Source organism: Ostrea edulis, chromosome 3 (genome assembly GCF_947568905.1).
Source record: "Ostrea edulis chromosome 3, xbOstEdul1.1, whole genome shotgun sequence".
Lineage (NCBI taxonomy): Eukaryota > Metazoa > Mollusca > Bivalvia > Ostreida > Ostreidae > Ostrea > Ostrea edulis.
In genome coordinates, this window is record NC_079166.1 from 24,828,683 (window position 1) to 24,848,054 (window position 19,372).

At 35.0% G+C, this 19,372-nt stretch overlaps 1 protein-coding gene across 2 annotated transcripts in view; it reads left to right on the forward strand.

The window, feature by feature from the left end:
* The first annotated feature begins 585 nt into the window (after positions 1 to 585).
* The window catches only part of LOC125674919 (uncharacterized), a 64,981-nt gene continuing 46,194 nt past the window's right edge, over positions 586 to 19,372 (forward strand). Inside the window, exons 1-3 of one of the 2 annotated variants that reach the window (XM_056157641.1) lie at positions 586 to 988; positions 2,143 to 2,271; positions 5,439 to 6,494. In XM_056157641.1, coding sequence (XP_056013616.1) covers positions 619 to 988; positions 2,143 to 2,271; positions 5,439 to 5,830 — 891 coding nt within the window. In that variant the 5' untranslated portion in view covers positions 586 to 618 and the 3' untranslated portion in view covers positions 5,831 to 6,494. Of the gene's footprint in view, positions 989 to 2,142; positions 2,272 to 5,438; positions 6,495 to 19,372 lie in introns of those variants that run through there. The other variant, XM_056157642.1, reaches the window with a different exon arrangement.

Genomic DNA, 19,372 nt, shown 5'->3' on the forward strand with positions numbered 1-19,372 from the left:
ACAAATTAAGATTTATTCATTTACTCCCTATTTCAGTGCTATTTGCCAAGACTGGTCAGTTAGTAATGGGGAGAACATGGAAATGTTAACTTTTGATCGGAAGCTGCTATGGTGCAAAATTAACTTATTCAATGGAAAATACTGATATCTTTAATTCTATGGAAAGGTCTTGTGCAATATTTTAAGTTCCGAAAATTCCTATTCTGAAAAGATACTTCAAATGTAAGTAGTAATAAGTTGTTCGTAACCTGTATATAACAAGATATCATTATATTTTGATGATTAATCTTGAAAACATCTTAATAACGAAAATTCCTATTCTGAAAAGATACTTCAAATGTAAGTAGTAATAAGTTGTTCGTAACCTGTATATAACAAGATATCATTATATTTTGATGATTAATCTTGAAAACATCTTAATAACGGCGTCACAATTTTGTTATCGCCATACCGCAAATATTCACTTTCTATTCTACTCGAACATCTCAGTGGAAAAGAATTCTGCCTCATAATCATATTAATCTTCTAAACAGATGTTTCCTTCTTCAATTGGTCCTACTTGATATTTGGTATAAATACAGCACGTGTTTGACGGTCAGTGTAGTACGATTTGCCAACATGAATATCGCGGGGTACCTTACACTGATTGCCGTCGTCATCATCGACAAAACCGCGGCAGTCTCTCTTCTCACAGGCGGCAATGTAAATAACACTACTAACCAAAATCTCGTCGGAGTGGATAGTCAAACCTTGGACGTGTTCAGACAACTGCTAAATCAAGAAACTATCATCAGAATGAACTTGGTTAAAAATGTCGACGCGTTGATGAAAAACGTCGCTGTGGCCGAACAGAAAATTTCAACAATAGAAGCATCCACTGATCAAGAAATATCGGTACTGAAAAAGGAGGTCCAAGAATTAAAACTTGAAAACCACGTGTTGAAAAATAAGAGTAGAGTACAACGTAGGCGCCTCGCTAATATCACTGGTAAGTATCCTACTATATCTTTATCAGCAAGTTTTTAAAAAAATTCTCTTGACAGTTTCTATGCAGGTTTGATTGATTGTGTCTTGCTTCCCTCTCGAGACTTTTTCACTCTTATGGAGACGTCACCAAGTCCGGTGAAGGGCCTATGCTCGACGCTCCGCCATTAAGCAGTGAGGGTTCTTTAGCGTGTCACACTTACTATGACACGGTGCATCCGTTTTCAAGGTCATCTCCGAGGACCCGTGACATTGACACCTGATGCCGGGCATTTGGCGATGGAACTGCCACTTCCTCTTTTCACGACTTACATGTAGGTCTGTCGCGGCCGAGATTCGAACCCCGATCTTCCGCATGCGGAGCGAACGCTCTCCCCCTAGACCACCGCGGCGGTATATGCAGGTCTGACTTCGAGTGACTAAATAATTTGAATGAATATAAAGACAGCAATAATACTTGAGAAATGAATTTCATTTTTGAACATACCTGAGTTTATGAACTGCAACGCTTCACACCGGTATATTTCATGAATCGCTAACGTGATCGGGTATTTTCAAATCTGGAGTTCATTTCTCATATTTGCATTCTACATGTACTTTCATTTTCGTCGGAATTCCCTGTCCTGAAAATAGACGTACGTGTACTATGTTTATCAAGATGCATACGCGCATTGTTCATGAATGCAATACATTCATCAGAAAATGACAATTGTTTCAATAAGTAAAGATGTTAAAGGCAAATACATCGGACATTTGTTGTTTTGTTTTTCAATTGTTGTTTAAATTTGACGCAAGGTCATTTCGTATAAAAGATAACATGATGTATAATTTCTTAAAATGTATTTGACGGTCACGAAATGAATGAAATTAGAGTTACTATTTATTATTATTCCACTTATTATAAATTAAAAGCTATTGAAAACTAAAAACATGACGGTATTTAATTTGGCCCAGTAAGCCATTCTTATATGCACATGGATGTGAAAATTTAAAACAAATTACATGTACTGTAGAATTTTGTAACCCTAACCCTTTTAGCGATAACTGTTAGTGCCAAATCTTTGATGACAAATGTTTCTGATGAATGTCGTATAATGTGAAATGATTCTTTTTTACGTTATATATATCTAGTCATAAAATGGTTTCTTTATTTCCAAGGTTACATGAATAAAACAGTAGACAGTCTGAAGGTCGAGCTGAAGGGCGCGCAGATTGAACAACTGAAGATATCCTCCGCTGTGACCTCTCTGGAGATGTTCCGAATGAATCTGAACAACAGTAAACTTGGTACTTATCTTATTGTTTTCGGATTTTATGATTATTTTATCTATTGCATTTCCTGACCACTTGATTAAGACAGTGCGATTTTCTGATCAAAAGATTATCTGTCACCATCTCTGTCGTTCTTGTTATCCTAGATTTACACATGTGTTTAGTTCTCGAATCGCCAAGTAACAAATTTAGCATCCATCATTCGTTGCTAATGGGGAATCAAAATGCTGGAACTGTTATCCAAAGTGAGATGAATAGAAAATAGTTGATAAAAGTATGTTTTGTGAGCCTCATGAACGTAAAATCCGGAGGAGAGTATCATGATAATTTGGGTTGACATCCCTAACAATAGATTTAGGGTTAATAGAGTTCAAAATATTGCATGAAAATTATACCAAAATGTTTAGAAACATTTCTAATTTGTCCAAAGCGAACTTCTCCTAACCTACGAGGCAACAGATTGTCAATTTAGAATGCAAGTAGTACAAAATCAACTGTGTTCAGAGTGTGTAAGAAAGGTGTTTACAAATGTAACACAATTGCGGATTGATCAAGGTTTGTGTGTGAGGAAGGAGTAGTATTTGGGGATTTATGTTTTACATAATAATGTGTAAGAAACCTTGTCAATTCAGTATTGATCCATCGTCATATGACGTAGAATAAAAAGTTCAAGCGATCAAAACCCGAAGCTTGAAGTTTTGCATAGTCTGACTTTTCATGAACCAAAAACATGCAACTAGTGAAATGAATAGGATTTTCTTTCACTTAGATAAACATGTTTTTCACTCATTGAATACGATGTATTGCCCAGGTCTCTATTTTGTATTAATTATAGGAGTTATGAGGTTCGTTATCTACACTTATTACGATAGGAGTTTAGTTGGGACATTTTACGCTCCTCTATAGACCACTTTGCGGTACCGCGTTGTGGTTTATAATGCGTAAACTACCCGACTTTATATCACATAAAGTGAATAACAACTGCATTCACTTCTCACACATCCCGTGGGGATCCGGGTTAGAATACGTCCTCAGTACCCCTTGCTTGTCGTAAGAGGTGATCAAATGGAGCGGTCCTTCGGATGATCGAGATCTTCAAAACCGAAGCCCCGTGTCACAGCAGGTGTGGCACTATAAAAATCTCTCCCTGCTAAAAGGCTGCAAGCGCCGAGCATAGGTCTAAATTTTACAGCCCTTCACCAGCAATGGTGACGTCTGAGTGAAAGATTCTCGAGAGGGACGATAAACAATATACAATCAATCAATCACTTCTTACATAGAAGGATCATCGTGCAAAATAGACCCAAGTCTGTTACTATCATGACCTCAAAGGACTGAATGAATTCTGTAAAGGGGTTGTCAGATATATATAAGTTAATGTTATCTGAAAGAAATCCGTCATCTCTCCTTTATTAAAAGATCCCTAGGGGTTTCCTCTTCCGGGAAGTGCCAGATCTGATTTCTTATCCCGGCGTTAGGTGGTTGTGCTTGTTTTGCTGAAATCTGAATTATCTACAAAAGTCTCATATTTCATATCCTCTGAGGAAGAGTTAGACCTGAGGAAAGCTTTTGTCTATTACTGTGTATACATTTCAGTTAACGTGATTAAGATATAAGTATATATATTGCGCAAAACATTAAAAAGATTTTACCGCTGTTGTCACATACATTTGTGTTTGATCTGTGGATGTGACCCATACAGCTCAATAGATACAATAATTTGATGTACATGTATACATTTCCCTTCAATCAAATAAGGGAGTTTGTCTTGGGTTGTTGAGTTTCTTTAACACGAAATCAGTTGTTTTGTTATTGTTGTTTTTCTTGGAATTTACACCAGTTTCCAGATAAGAGCTATCTTGTGTAGGAAGTGCATTTAGTGGTATCTTGAATGTCTAATTGGGGCGGCCACTACCCACAGTCAATGAGGAAAAAGATAAAATGTATTAAGGAGGTATTCTACATCGTCATAATGGCTGACTTCCTTTTCAAACATGGAGGAAAATATAAATATCAGCAATATTTGTCTTTCCATTTCAATTTTTTTCGCCTAGTTGAGTAGCTCAGTAGATTAGAGTGTCGACTGCAAAAAGACCAAAAAAAAAAAAAAAAGGAGAGAGTCGGACTGCTGAACTGTAGATCGTAGGTTCGAGTCCAGCAGAGGTGTTAATTTTTTTCCAAATTGCTTTCTATTAAAACTGCATTTTTTGACTAAATAAAGTAAACTTGAAAATTTTCAATTTCAAAATATTGTTGTACATAACACATATCCTCCACTTTTCATTCATATCAAATTTCTGTGGTATAGCATACCTCCTTAAAGGGACATGGACACGATTTGAGCAACAACAAAAATTTATTTTTCCATGTTTAATGTTTAAAATGCTAAACTAAGGTATTTCTAATGGTCAGCAAAATTTGAATGTCAGTTTTCGAAGTACGTGGGAGATACAGAGCTCACAATTCTTTGTTACGTAAACAAGGCTCGTCCTCCGTTTTTGTTTACATATAAGCTAAATATACCAGTAAAAGTTCGTTTAAAGCAGATTTTTCAATTTACCAGTTAATTCTGAACATAATTTGATAGTTTCTAGTGTTTAGCACATCTCATTTTGTTTTAAACATGCTATTTTTTATCTAGCAATCTATATGTAAACAAAATTGAAACATGACAAGAGCCTTGTTTATGTAACAAAGAATTGTTAGTTCTGTATCTCACTTGTAACTCAACCACTGATATTGAAATATTGGTTGATCATTAATAATACGTTATTTAAGCACTGTAAACAATAAAAATGGAAAAATAAAATTTTCAGATCAACCGTGTCCATGCCCCTTTAAAAGCAGCCTCCGTTTGATTATACAAATGTAAGATATACAAAATACTATCGAACGAAATAACATGCTTGATATGATACGCATTAACAATGAAAGAGCGTGATGTAATAATTAAGAATTTCCTGTATTTGGTTACTTTCTGAATACTTATTTCTTAATTAGTTTGTGTATAAATCGATTTCACGTTTTCATTTTTCAAAATTTTACTGAGTGCATATCATTGCCCTCCTACTTACGATATACACATATAAACTTAATTTGTTTTATTTATTAGATCTTCATGCCTTCTTATTTACGATATACATGTATACATACACATACACTTAACTTGATTCATTCATAAGATCTTAAGAAGAAAGTGGCCTTCACCGCGGGGGTGACGTCTAGCAGTACTACCTGGAACAGCGGGACGTTAGTATTTCCGGCTGTCATTAACAACATCGGGGGTGGATACAATCCCAGTACTGGTATTTTCACGGCCCCTACAGACGGACACTACGTCTTCTTCGTCACTGTGGTGGAATATGGTAAACTAGATAACAGGGTTGACATTGTCCAGAATGGGTCGTCAAAGGTCAGAACCCTGGGGTATTCAGATGCAGCTTACCAGACGGGAACAAACATGGCTGTCCTGCGGCTTCAGCAAGGAGACACGGTGTGGATCAGACTTGCCTCTGGTAAAGGTTATTACAGCAATAGTATTCCCATGACAACGTTCTCTGGCTTCCGCCTCTAACTTACACTTACCAAGGTCAGAGGTCAGATTGAGTTTGTTATATTGTAATCCGATACTTAGATACCACACAAATACTCAAATCAACGTAAGTCATAAATCACATATTATCGTGTGTGTATCCAATAAACATTCTCACGTTGATACTTGTAAGCAATACTCAATGACATGTTCCTGTGTAACAACCATTCTCGTGTTTATGTATTATAACCATTCTCGTGTTTATGTATTATAACCATTCTCGTGTTTATGTATTATAACCATTCTCGTGTTTATGTATTATAACCATTCTCGTGTTTATATGTAACATGTATATAATACGAATTCTCGAATTTGCATGTATTAATTATTCTCGTATTCAAATCTAATAATTATTATCATGTTTATGTGTAGTAATCGGTCTATTATTTATATGCGAACGTTGAATAATGTTTATATGTAATAATTAAGTGCTTATAATTGAGAAAGATTCCTTTTATACTTTTATACATTATAAAAGCACGTCGTTTTTCATGTTTATAACGTATGTGGTAATACGCTGGTTTAATGAAAGATTAAATCGTAGGTTTTAACTTGCCTAGGTTTGCTTTGATTAATGACAGTAAATATAGAACAAAATGATGATTATTTTTGTATTTTTGATTCCAATAAAATATTCACAGTTGAATTGTTTTGCATTTGATGTCTTTACAAATTGTTATGATGGGCATTTCCCCGTAAACGCTCTGTAGTTGTCAACAATGGGCGTATGAATACGGAACTAGAGAAATATTGTAACAAAAAAAGAACATCTGTTTTAACACCTGGTTTTTCTGACAGACATGAAAGTAGATATAAGATATATGTTTCATTTTTGAAAATACAGGAGGATATGAATTATGATGTTTTACCGCGGCGCACTTTTCATGAAGCGATAATGCAGTCCATACCCTGTGCATTGAAGATATCAAATATATTTCTTAAAGGGACTGGTTCATGCTTTTTTAAAGATATTTTACATTTTTGATGTTAAATAACTCATTTAATGTTAATAGCCAAAATTTAGACCTTCTGAATGTAAGGATAAGATCAATATTTTAGCCTTAACTCTGTGTTATGTAAAAAAAAAAAAAAAAAAAAAAAAAAAAAAAAAGACTCGAATCATTTTATGTTTACAAACAAACTAGTGAAGTGTTGGTTTTGTAATTTAAAGCATCTAATTTTATACAGTCACATATTTACATTTTGAATGACACATCATGCCCAATGTATACTTTAGATGTGATATATGAAAGGTGAAGATAATCAATCTCATAACTCCTATAAGCAATACCAAATAGAGATTTGGGCAAACACGGACCCCTGGATATACTTGATAGCCAATATCTATAGATATATCTAATAAACAAATATCGATATCCATTTATTTTGAAGTAAACAATAACATACCTCAATATTTGTTTTCAAAACAAATGATATACTCTCTGAAAATGAGCTTCTATCGTAATATACGTTAATTTTTTTGTGAAGCCTTTTAAAAATACTAGACTAGATTTTGATCACTTAAAATGAAAAAAAAAAATTGGGGGGGGGGGTTGTGAATCAGTCCCTTTAAGATATTTTTGACATGTCCCATTACCTCGATCTCAGTATGTTCTGTAAAAAATAAATGCAAAACTTGTGATATTCTGATCACTAGAAATTCATTTACTAGTAATGTCACTGGACGTATTTGTACAAATGAAATTTACTTCTTTGGTAATTCACATTGATATATTTGTATAACAGACAGGAACACTAACGAGAGACTATACTGACCATTGGTCACTGCTCTGTCCTGGTATTATTTTATCTCGGACATTCACTGAATGTGACTAAACATTGTCACACACGACAGATAAAAAGTCCCTGAAATGTGAGGCGCCGTTCCTCGGCTGAAAATTTGGCTAGGTGTTTAGATCTCTGAAAGCCATAACAGAGTCATCCCGCTTTGCACTAAGTGTCGTTATAACTTCACCGTAAGAGATATATCATTAGCTATCCAGACACTGAGAGGGGGTAATACGGAAATATATGGGGTCTTCAAAAAAGCACATTGGGCTAGACATAAGTCGCGTTCAATTTACTTTTTTCAAGGGTCTCATATATTTCTGTATTACCCCTCTAAGTATCTACATAACGAACTTATCCTGTCGATGATTTTGCTTAAATCTATACATTTATTACTGGCATATTCACTTTATTCATTCTTAATACTTTCTAAAATACATTATACAAATTACAACAATAGAGAAAAAATTATGCAGGCACCAAAATTAAGGGTCAGAAAGACTTTAGTAAGTGTGAGAATTAAACTTTACAGAAAAGGTGTTCAAAAGGATTCCTTTGTTTAAAAGCGCGCGAAATGACAATGCAAACGCTGATAAATTTTAGAGGAGTTCGATCAAATTCGTATATGAACGAACTAAGTGAAAAGACTATCGTTAATAATATGAAGTCACTATTTATTGCTACAACACAGCTAGATTTTAGCAAATTGTCTACAGCAAGTTATACACAGTTCACGCTTGTCCGATCTCTCGATACAAGGCCTCGACTAAAAATACATTTTCCCGATCAATCGATATCCTCAATCTAATTAAAATCAGACTTCTTAGATCCACGCCGTATACTCTGCATAAGCGATTGTGAGGGTATCTTAGGATCTCTGAGGTGTTACATCCACAACTTGTTCCTATAATTCAACAAAGTCCCATAACTCCTGTAAAATTTATCGAATCAAAATCGCGCCACAATATGATCAACAACATATGGTGACTACAATCCTACAAAATCTGAATAAAATCTATTATGAAGTTTCGGAGGAGTTGCTTCCACAATGTCAAATGGGAGGGACGGACGCACGGACAATGATATTTCTATTTCCGCGTTGCATCGGGAGACAAAAAGTGTTCACTAACCTACCACTGATTTAACAAAAATGTGGGGGAGGTGTTAAAGTACAAGTTCACTTAGCAAAGCCCGATTTTCTTTAATCGTGAAACCGTTCTCTTCAATGCTTTACCGATTTTAGTAGGATTTTTTCCACTTAAAAGTTCTAACTAGTGAAAGTGGAGAGAGGCCACCAGGCCGGTGTACATGTATTTATTTTATTTTATTTTCCCATAGCAAATGGTGATATTGTCTAATTATACAAGTAAGAAAATCCACTCTGACATACACTTGCGCGATACAATATGAACATACTTTTTAAAACTTTTATCGAAATACATGGCCACATCCTTTTTTATAGATAATTTCTTTACAAATTTTACGATATGCATTAAAGGGTTTTAATGTAATAAAATCAGAAGGAATACCATTGATAAAGCACGTTTCTGCTGTTATATTGTTTCATTGCTCCCAATAATTAACACAAACATGCATTTTACCTGCACATATTAAATACGCCCGCTTTACAAATCGTCAACAAGAAACATTGGTGCAAGGCTGGACTGATTTTCGGAAGTGTAAGAAGAAAAGGTGTTCAGAAGAATTTCCTTTGTACAAAAGCGCGCAAAATTTACAATGCGAAGGCTGTTATAATTTAGAGGAATTTTGATCAAATCCGGAGATGAACAAACTAAGTGAAAAGATAGTTGATTATATTAAGTAACTATTTATTGCTAGCTCAACAATGCAGCCAATTTTATATAAGATTTTAACTTAAAGTCAACACTAGGTTATGCACCGTTCATGCTTGTCCGATGGATCGATACAAAAATACGTTTGTCCGATCAATTGATATACATTTATTTTGCCTCGACTAAATATCAGGATCAAGATCACTTTAGCAAATCATCAATTCTTCATTATTGATTTTAATCAGTACTTTGGCCTATCAAAACACAATCAGATATGTAGGAAATTATATGAGAGAGAGGGGAGAGAGAGGAGTATGGCATTTAAATTTCTGCATTGATTGAATCTAAATTCAAATAGTTAGGGAAGAGGGGGTAAAAACTCCCGTTAGTTTATGTCATCCAACATTAATTTTCATTCACTGATTATTATTATTTTCAACATTCATCAAATTCAGATTTAAGGGGGAGGATGACAACAATGTGATTTTAATTTGTTGTCAATGAACTTTTAATCTCACCCATTAGCCATCAACGTTGTGAATTCGGTTGTCATTTTCATGTTTTTGAAAGAATGTTTTTATTTGGTAGCTAACCTATAAGATCCCATGCAGATGATTAAAAAAGTACATATCATGATATCAAATATGAAAATTTTCTAGATCCGCGCCTAAATTATATCAATTTGTTATCGCCTCACACTGTGGACAGTGTTAATTACCTGTACATGTATATAGATTCCGTATCTAGTGTAATCTTGTTGTTGAAATCTGGGTTGGTTTTTGTTTTTTCACTTGTGGTTCAATATTTTGAAAATAATTTTTATGCATATCAACTTTAATATCTTGCACAGCTCGACCTGCATTGCAGTTACGTAGAATTAGGCAGTGGAGGTGGGGACTAGTCTGATAATCTTTTCGACATCGCCTTTTTTTCGCTATCATTACAGGCAAAGTTGACCATCTTTAACATTCGATTTAAATATAGCCTGGTTCCCAGCCTTTTTAAAATAGAAGTAGAGAATTGTAGAGGAAATGTAATTTAAACATATTTTATTGAGAAACTCAATAGGATCAGGCAACAGGCATGGCTATGTACACAGCCCTGGGAGGAATGTAATTAAATTAACCGAAGAATTCAAATAAAAAATCAACCCCAAACATTTTAGATTTACACAATTAGAACTTTGATTTCCTTTCAAATTTTGCTATATAAGAATTTCCAGACAATTGTTAATGTAACTTCTTTTCAGACTGGATTTCATTGTGCTTTTGCTGTTTTTAACAAATTCACCGAATTCATTGTAGTACTACGAAAGCCCATTGATCTCATATTCGTAGCTGGAAAAAAAGAATTTTTCGATAACGCGAAACTTTCGCGAATTAACGCGTAATGTTTGCGTTATAACGCGGACACTTCTATGTAAATATAGTTTTGCAGAATTAGAACCCCAGGATTAATACAATGAACGAGGACTGACGTTTATGCATTGATAAGTAATCTTAAAGTAAAGAACTATATGCGCACGCTAACATGTCTACATTTTATACACGCACCTTTCAGAATTTTTGGTATATATGCTATTAAAGTTTTTTTTTAAATGCAAAGTAAAATTCATATTTGTAATTGATTAATACCACTGTTGTTTAGCTAACAGCAACTTTTAATAAGGGGGTATACAATTTCGTCCATTGAAATAAAACCTTAAAATGTCACATAATTTCAAACAACTGCATCTATCAACCACTGAATCTCTGAATTTCTTATGTCATTGAAAAAACTTTGCTTAATCTACATTTGCTTTTGATTCATTTGATCACCTGAAAACCCCCAAAATGTCTCTATAAAGCTCTTGGTGACCTGAGATATATTCCAATAAAAGATTAATCCTCTTTTCAAAGGTTATGGAGTTGGGGATGTAAAGGGGAGGGGGCTAAAATTTTCAAATTTAAGGTAAATCGTGGTCTCTTTTTAAAAAAAGTAAGCGATAAAAGAAGTAATAATTTCTTCCACTCTCGGAGAAATAAATGACAAAATATTTTGGTTTATTGAATTACTTTTATTGGAAGAACTTACATTTTTTTCAAAAAACCCTTAAAATTTGCGTCATTTTATTAACTTCACCATGTTAAAAATGATTACATAGGAGACATATTTCCAGCCCTATAAAATCTGTAAAATCCAGGAGATTTCGGGGGCTTCACCCACTACGTTCCCACCAATGGCGGCCCCCAGACTCGTATCCCGATGTTACAAGAGCATGAACAGTGGGGTTAATATACACTTCACATCGCGTTGGACATCGAGAATAGTAACCCTTGATTCATAAACCTCAAGCACTGCATGGTATTTTGCGAAAACGATCTGTTAATGTTGGGCTTTATGTCTTTATGTTTTTGCCACGTTGGAGTAAGTTTGTGTTCAATTTTCAACTTTGAATTCTAAGATCTTAGGTAAAGAATATAAGTTTATGAGACCAGACTTGCAGTGGTACTTTAGCCCTCATAAAAATATCTTTGGGGTAGAACAATTTCCGTATTTGAATCAATAAATGTATGTAACAGTTATTTCATATAAGGCAATCCATGTAAAGCATGTTCAATTAGTACTTTAATATGTGAGGTGTAAACCATACCTTTGAATATTTACAGTACTAACATATTTCCGATGCTAAATGTCCATACAATGTTTGTCTCCAGATGAGATCTATCCTACATATGTATGCAATATTACAAGGTTCTAATCAATAATCATATGTTTAAGATTCCCTTGTCAGCATACTAAAATTTATCTTTTTTGCCAGTTATGTTACATACAACTGTTGTTTCGTATGATCAAATTGTTACAGGGTATGATTAAGTTTACACTGATAACATCAGTAAATTATAAGAATAGAAATTCCCTCACCGATATGTAGTCTCTGACCCTCACTCTCTTTCCAGTGTATTATAGTTTTCTTGATCTCTGATCCATCTGAAGACAAGGGCTTTGGATATTATCTAGTGGATTCATTGTCTCCTACAATAGCCGTAAACAACAAAAGCACAAAGCTGTATTGGGGTGGGGTGGGGGCTTCGCGTTCCACTTTTTAACTTGCAGTTACTGTTATTTACATATGCAATAATGTAATATTTCTTTTGACCCCCTCACTTTTTTTAATACATCCTGATAGCTATGCCAATAACTCCCAACATATTAGGATTTTGAGGATGTTTTTGTTTGAGAGAGGGGTGCTTGTCAAGAATTTCAGTCGATTGTGAAAGCATCTTCTTCAGGTGCCCCCCCCCCCCCCCCCGGCCATACACACACTGAAAAACGATGTTGTGTCTGATCAGGTCATGATATGTTAAAGCCAAACGTTGTTGACCTCTGTTCTCATGTTTCTACGTCCTATGATTTGATATGCATACATGAACAAAAGTATGTTGTACTAGCATAATGCTAAATGCAAAAACACTGGTGTAACGTTGTCCGTCTGAGTACGTTGGAATGTAAATCGACATAATTCTATAAAATGAAGCGTGTACATAAGAGTATTGTTCTTTCCTTGGAGCAGACATGTGTGTGACGGATGACGTTTGTGTAGATTCAGCTGTGTGCGGGGTCGATCGCAGGCTTTGACCCATCGAAGACAATTGAGAAATGGCACATATCTGATATTTTCCAATTTCTGGAGATAATGAATGTCACTTTTATACGTACCTGGAGCACATATTTTTACCATCCTTTTTTCAGTAATGAGTAAAAATGCCTAAGTTGATGTACATCATGTCCGTGTTTGACGGAGGTGGTGGGGGTAATCATTCAATCAATCAGATTAGCTATAGCCACCAAGAAAACGTCGTTGCTAATGACATAATGAAAGAATGAATACGTAGAACAATGAGATCATTGCGGTATCATAATACCGACCTTACAGAGATTACGTTAACTCTTCTGAGGATTGAACCCGGGACCTTTGGCACCAACAGTTCCGTGCACTTCTCATAGATTTGAAGGGTTAACCGAATATCCGGAATTTGTAGGTAGGCCATGTATCTAACACTACTGCATGGCTATAAGTTTGTTTTATACTAAATAGATTTGTAAGTTGCACTATTTCATATATCGATGCATTTTATATATAGTTGTCTAGCTATTTGCTCCAGAGATTTTCTTTACATTATAAATATACTTGTCCGTGAAATACATCCGAGACATTTGATATGAGAATGATAAACAAAATATGGCGTAATCAAATATCAAGATACCCAAGATCTTATTACATATCACTGCATTTCGGCATCATGGACAAAGGTGCCTCACGTGAAATTCACGTTAAAAGAGCACCAAATGTGAATTCACACGAAAACAATTCACGTGAATTTCACGTGAAATCTTTAACATCAATTTTACATAAAATTCACGTGAATTTCACATAAACTTTATTACGTTAAATCATACATGGATATTTTTATACCCTGAATCTCGGGTTCAGATGAACACAAAAAGGAGTACAACTCTGTATTTGCTATGCTGATAATTTAATTGATTGAATTTGTTTGCACATGGTTGTCTTCTTTGTCTTTTTTTCTTTCTTTTAAACTCTGAAAAAGAAATATTTATGTAATGGAAGGTTCCATATATAAAATGAGCTGTCTAAATCCGTATGTACACGTACCATGAATGAAATTGCATGTAGATGTATATCAGGAAAAAAAATTTAAAGTTGCAAAATTATGAATAATTTGTGTTTCAAAGAAACGTAACCTCTTATATATTAGCTTAGCTTAATTTCTTTAATTTTTCATTTCATTCATCTAGGGCCTATTCATCTTTAGTGACTTTTTCAATTGCGTAAAGCTCCAATTATTTCTTTTCCCTCAATCTAAATAAAGTTGTGTACTATCTGAATGCCAAGCGTTGTTCGATCTCAATAATATATTATGCACATATACACAAAAGACTTATTGATCGATTTAAGACCTTTAATATCCAGGTGATATTATAAAATACCGACTACATCATAAAACCATCTATCGGGGATTATCCGGTCAGATACACAACCAGGAATACATTTATATGATCTGCCAGGTTGTCTTGAAGTTTCTACATAAAAGGTAAAGATAATGAACAGTAATCAATCTCATAACTTGTATAAGGAATTCAAAATAAACAATTGGTCAAACATATATTTAAGTGTTAATACGAAACATCAATAAATCCACACTTACCAAACACTGAGTCAGACACACAAACATGGAAATGCATTTATATGAACTGTCAGGTTGTGTTGACGTTTCTATATACATTTGATTGTAAACACGAAGATTCAGTGAATCCATACATACCAAACATTTCACCAATAAACAGTTACCGGTAATATAATGACATATCTACATCCGATATGTATAAGACGAAAAAGGTAAAGAGAACGAAGTGAGCATTGTCATAGATCCTTTATAGGCAAATTGAATTGATTTGGAGAGATGAATTGTCAATTCACAAGGATAGCAGAATCGGTTACATCAGCACATCGAGGATCTTCTCCAAAATATTTCGAAAGTAAGAATTTGGAGACCGAATATTATGGACACGATCATTTAATTCAGGGAGGAGCGTGACAGATATTTGATGGAGAAACAACGCATTACTTAATATGAGCGGAGGAGGCTTCCATTTCGAATCGAAGAAATAAAAATGGAAATAACACTTATCAATGTCGATTGATTGAATGTTGTTTAACGTCCCTCTTGATAACATTTCACTCATATGGAGACGTCACCACTGCCGGTGAAGGGCTGCAAAATCTAGGCCAATGCTCGACGCTTATGGCCTTTAAGCAGGGAGGTGTCTTTATCGTGCGACACCTGCTGTGACACGGGACCTCAGTTTTTGCGGTCTCATCCGAAGGACCGTCCCATTTAGTCGCCTTCTACGACAAGCAGGGGGTACTGAGGACCTATTCTAACCCGGATCCCCACGGGATAGCAAAGTGCGACGTCTCCTTGCAGAAATACGTTTGAAATAGAGCAGACAAGTAGCGATTGAATTATTTGGTGTGGTATTGAAAGGGTATGATATCCGTAATTGTTAATTGTTACTTCTGTGACGAGTTGAGCTTGATGAATGCATCTGTAGAAAGTCTAACATTGTCGAATCAATTGATTTACAACTGGGCAAACAAACAAAAACCTAATAAGGATCCATAAGAACTAATCCCCGATCTAGATTCTGTGCCAAGGGAATGACAACATCTAACTAAACGATAACTCTATCCATCTCCTGGACAACTCTTTGACATTTCGTCCGTCGTCTGTCGCTTTAGACAGGGATAGTTATCTGTGGGTTGGGTGTGAAGATGGACAATTACATATAGTAAATTATCAGCATCTACTCAACACGAACCGACAAGCAAGGCTAAAATGAAAACAGCAGGTCATTTAACTCCAAGCAATAAAAGCAAAAATGGTGCAGTGGCAGGTCAAGCAATTTCTGGAGCGTGTGGCAGCAAAAGGTTGTGACTGCCTTGAAGCCCCAGTGGCTCCAGGTTGAGACGCGGTTGGGGCTCATAGGATGAAGCTCCCGGAATATACTGATTTGCTATAAAAATAAGACATACATATGTTAGTGTTTTGGACACATATTTCTATAAAACATGGATTATATTTTCATATTTGTGAATGAGATCCCCGGTGCGCCGGATCCACCAACTAGGACCGATATATTGCCTTCTTACAAAACATTTTTTGCTTGAAGGATAAGTAAATAAGGTGATTAAATGTATATCATAAGTAGACTATCGGGATACTTCGTCATTTTCATTAATATGTTCATGAATGGATTCAAGCTTTCTGCGTGTTTTAAATCAAAATTTTGATTTTAAATACTGTGCGTCGTGTAAATGATGAGATATTTATTATATGTTACTCTATACATGCCATTTCATAGACAGTACGTCTTCATTGAGTTTCAATTAAAATATCATGTAGTCCAACTTATCGTCACATACAAGTACTACAGTATAAAAAGTGAAGATAACGAACAGTGGTCAATCTCACAGATCTCATAAAGAATACGGAAGTAGGAACAGGGCAAACACGGACCCCTGGCTACATCAGAAGTGATGTCAGGTGCCTAAGAGGAGTAAGCATCTCCTGTTGGCCAGTCACATCTGATGTGAGCCCTATATCCTGATCAGGTAAAGGGATTAATCCGCAGTCAATATCCTGATGTACAGACAGCATTCGACATAGCTTATATCTGCTGTTGAAACGCTTGTAAAATCAACTTTTTAAAAAGTAGTTTGTCTTCCTTTTAAAAAATAATATCATAAACAGAACATGTTCTCACGTATCGAATCCATTGGGAGATATAAATACCATATACAGGTGATAATAGAGTATTGTTACACAAGTGGTGATGATATGAAAACAGGTTACCTAGTTTGTCTAAAAGTTGTGCTTGCAGTGTCATTGACGTAATGTTGAATAAATAATCTAAATAAAAAGATATAGAAGACGATGTGATGTCTTTATTTCGAGTTCCCTGTGATATAAAGTCTAGTTGAAGTTCAAAGCAAGAGCTTTGTTCTTCTCATATAGAAGCTTTTTGATAAATCCTGCCTCATCACAATGCCAAAACAGGTCAGTTAAGAAAGGCTATGATTTCAGGGAGACTTGGTTTTGCTGTCTACTATTTACTATTTGTACTGGATTGACCTAGGTTGTTCTAGAAAGTGATATTTATTTCATTGACACCTGTCACCGAAATACGGAACTTTCGGGATGTGCCGGAACGACCGATTAGACTTGACGTTTATACGCCGCGGTCACGTGATAGTAAGCAATTGTAGGGCAAAGTTGACATCGTTACAACTGGTGTTTCGCTAGCAGACGGTCCGTAAAGAGCTATGCGCAGTCCCACAATGACAATCCTCTTCACTATTGGTGCTTAGTACCTGGGTGTAAATTAGATGGAAGGAAAAAGGCGCATTTAGACGCGAATCCTTGGATATAAGGCGTGATGTTTTACCGATATCCTCAAGATATTCACTAGATTTGTTTTCCTCGTCAACTCACATAATTTAATCAAATGTATTTCTTATAAATGGTTGTAGTGATTCCTTTTTTTGAAAAATAGCATTTTAATACAGTAATTTGATAGCAATTGAAGAATTCCATGCTTTTTCGAGGTGACGTAAGTCAGCCTCGTATGTCAGACCCCAGCTTCAATGGCGCCCTGTTTTAATCACTACCATTTGCGAAATCACTTTGATTTTTAATATAAGAAATTTGTTGTCACATATGCTAATGCAACGTAAAAGCTGTCACAATTCACTTTGAGATTGATATAGGATCCATATGTTTACCCTCTACGATAAGCGAGTTAAATAAGAATTTATGAAATCGCAATTTTTATCCCTTCGATATGAAACAAAGTCCACACATCAAAAGGAATCGCGAATTAGTGTTTAGGTTTGTAAACAAGATCAAAATTATTTGTCGTTTGCCAACATTTTATTCCACGATCTTAGAAAAACAGAATTGGACTGTAGGAAACGATTTGCATTGCTTCTGTATTCATTCGCATTTTTACATATAGACGGGGAAAACATGGTCTATTTTTCTCTAGGAATTCTGGGTAAACAGCTGTCTCCTCTTATGTCTGAAAATTATGTTAATTAGCCGATTTATCGCCTATCAAAAAATAGTTCACATTGATACTATGTTCCATTTTTATTAAACTGTTATATATAAATTCTGTTTTATGTCAGATTGAAGAAGTCTTCCTTGTATGTCATCTGTTGTATTTATCAAGCAGAAATTGTGTGTAATTAGAATTTTAATATTAAACTCTGCACTATTTCTCTGTATCCATACGCGCCACGCTATCCTGTTTATCAATAAGGAGAAAACGTCTTGCCTGAGAGAACTGATATATTCTTGCCAACGCATTAACTCAAGGTAATTATCCCAATGTGTTAATTTCGTACAATTTTACCAAAATATTTCTTTTGGACGCATTTTTTGAGATTTTAATACTAAATCTGGGTGTAAACATGTAATCTTCGATCGAAAGGGCCGAGCGCCATTTCCCGCGCTCTTTCATGGTCAAGTCAGATAGCTGTAAACATTGATTAAGAAATATAAATGAACATGTTTTTGTGAATATATTTGTTATTCAAGAAAAGAACTCCATTGGAAGTAATATATTGGAAATCAAGTTTACATTTCTTTGTCACGAAATATGATTTATCTCAAGAGTTGAATGAATTATCTCAAGAGTTGACACTTGTTTTCAAGAGTTGATATTTCAAGAGTGGAAATTTTCTTGGACTGGTTTAACTTTGACTCAAGAATACGCAAGATCGCGATTACTTTTTCCGTCTTGGTTTTAAATTTTACTTTCCCCTTTCAAAGTCTCGCGAGACCCAGAGTATGCGAGAATTTGGGCATGTTGGTAAATAATACCAGTTCGTGATCGATTCAGCAGATTTTAACAATGGTGTACTATCATTGCATTGCAGTAGACTGTAGTAATGATTTAAGAAAGAAACATAATACGCAGAAATACCCACAACTGATAGATTTTAATGGAAATGTGGTGGATTTTTTCTCACTACAGTCGCAAGCTAAATTCAGAAGTTCATTTTTCCTGTATCCAGACATTTTTACACACCTTTCATTTAAAAATGATTTTAATTGTGGAAAGCACATGGAGGTTAAATCGTCTTCCGATGCCATGTTTTGAACACAGGTGCTTGGGTTCAGGACCCCCCCCCTCCCCCACGAATAAGCTACATGAGTTGATTTAATTATTATTTTGTTGAAAATATTTTTAATACATGTCAACAACGTCGTACATACCCCTAAAGTCCAAAATAAGCCCTTTTAGAAAAATACCCTCACTGTTATAATAACCAGTGAGGGTATTTTTCTAAAAGGGATTATTTGAATTATTTTTG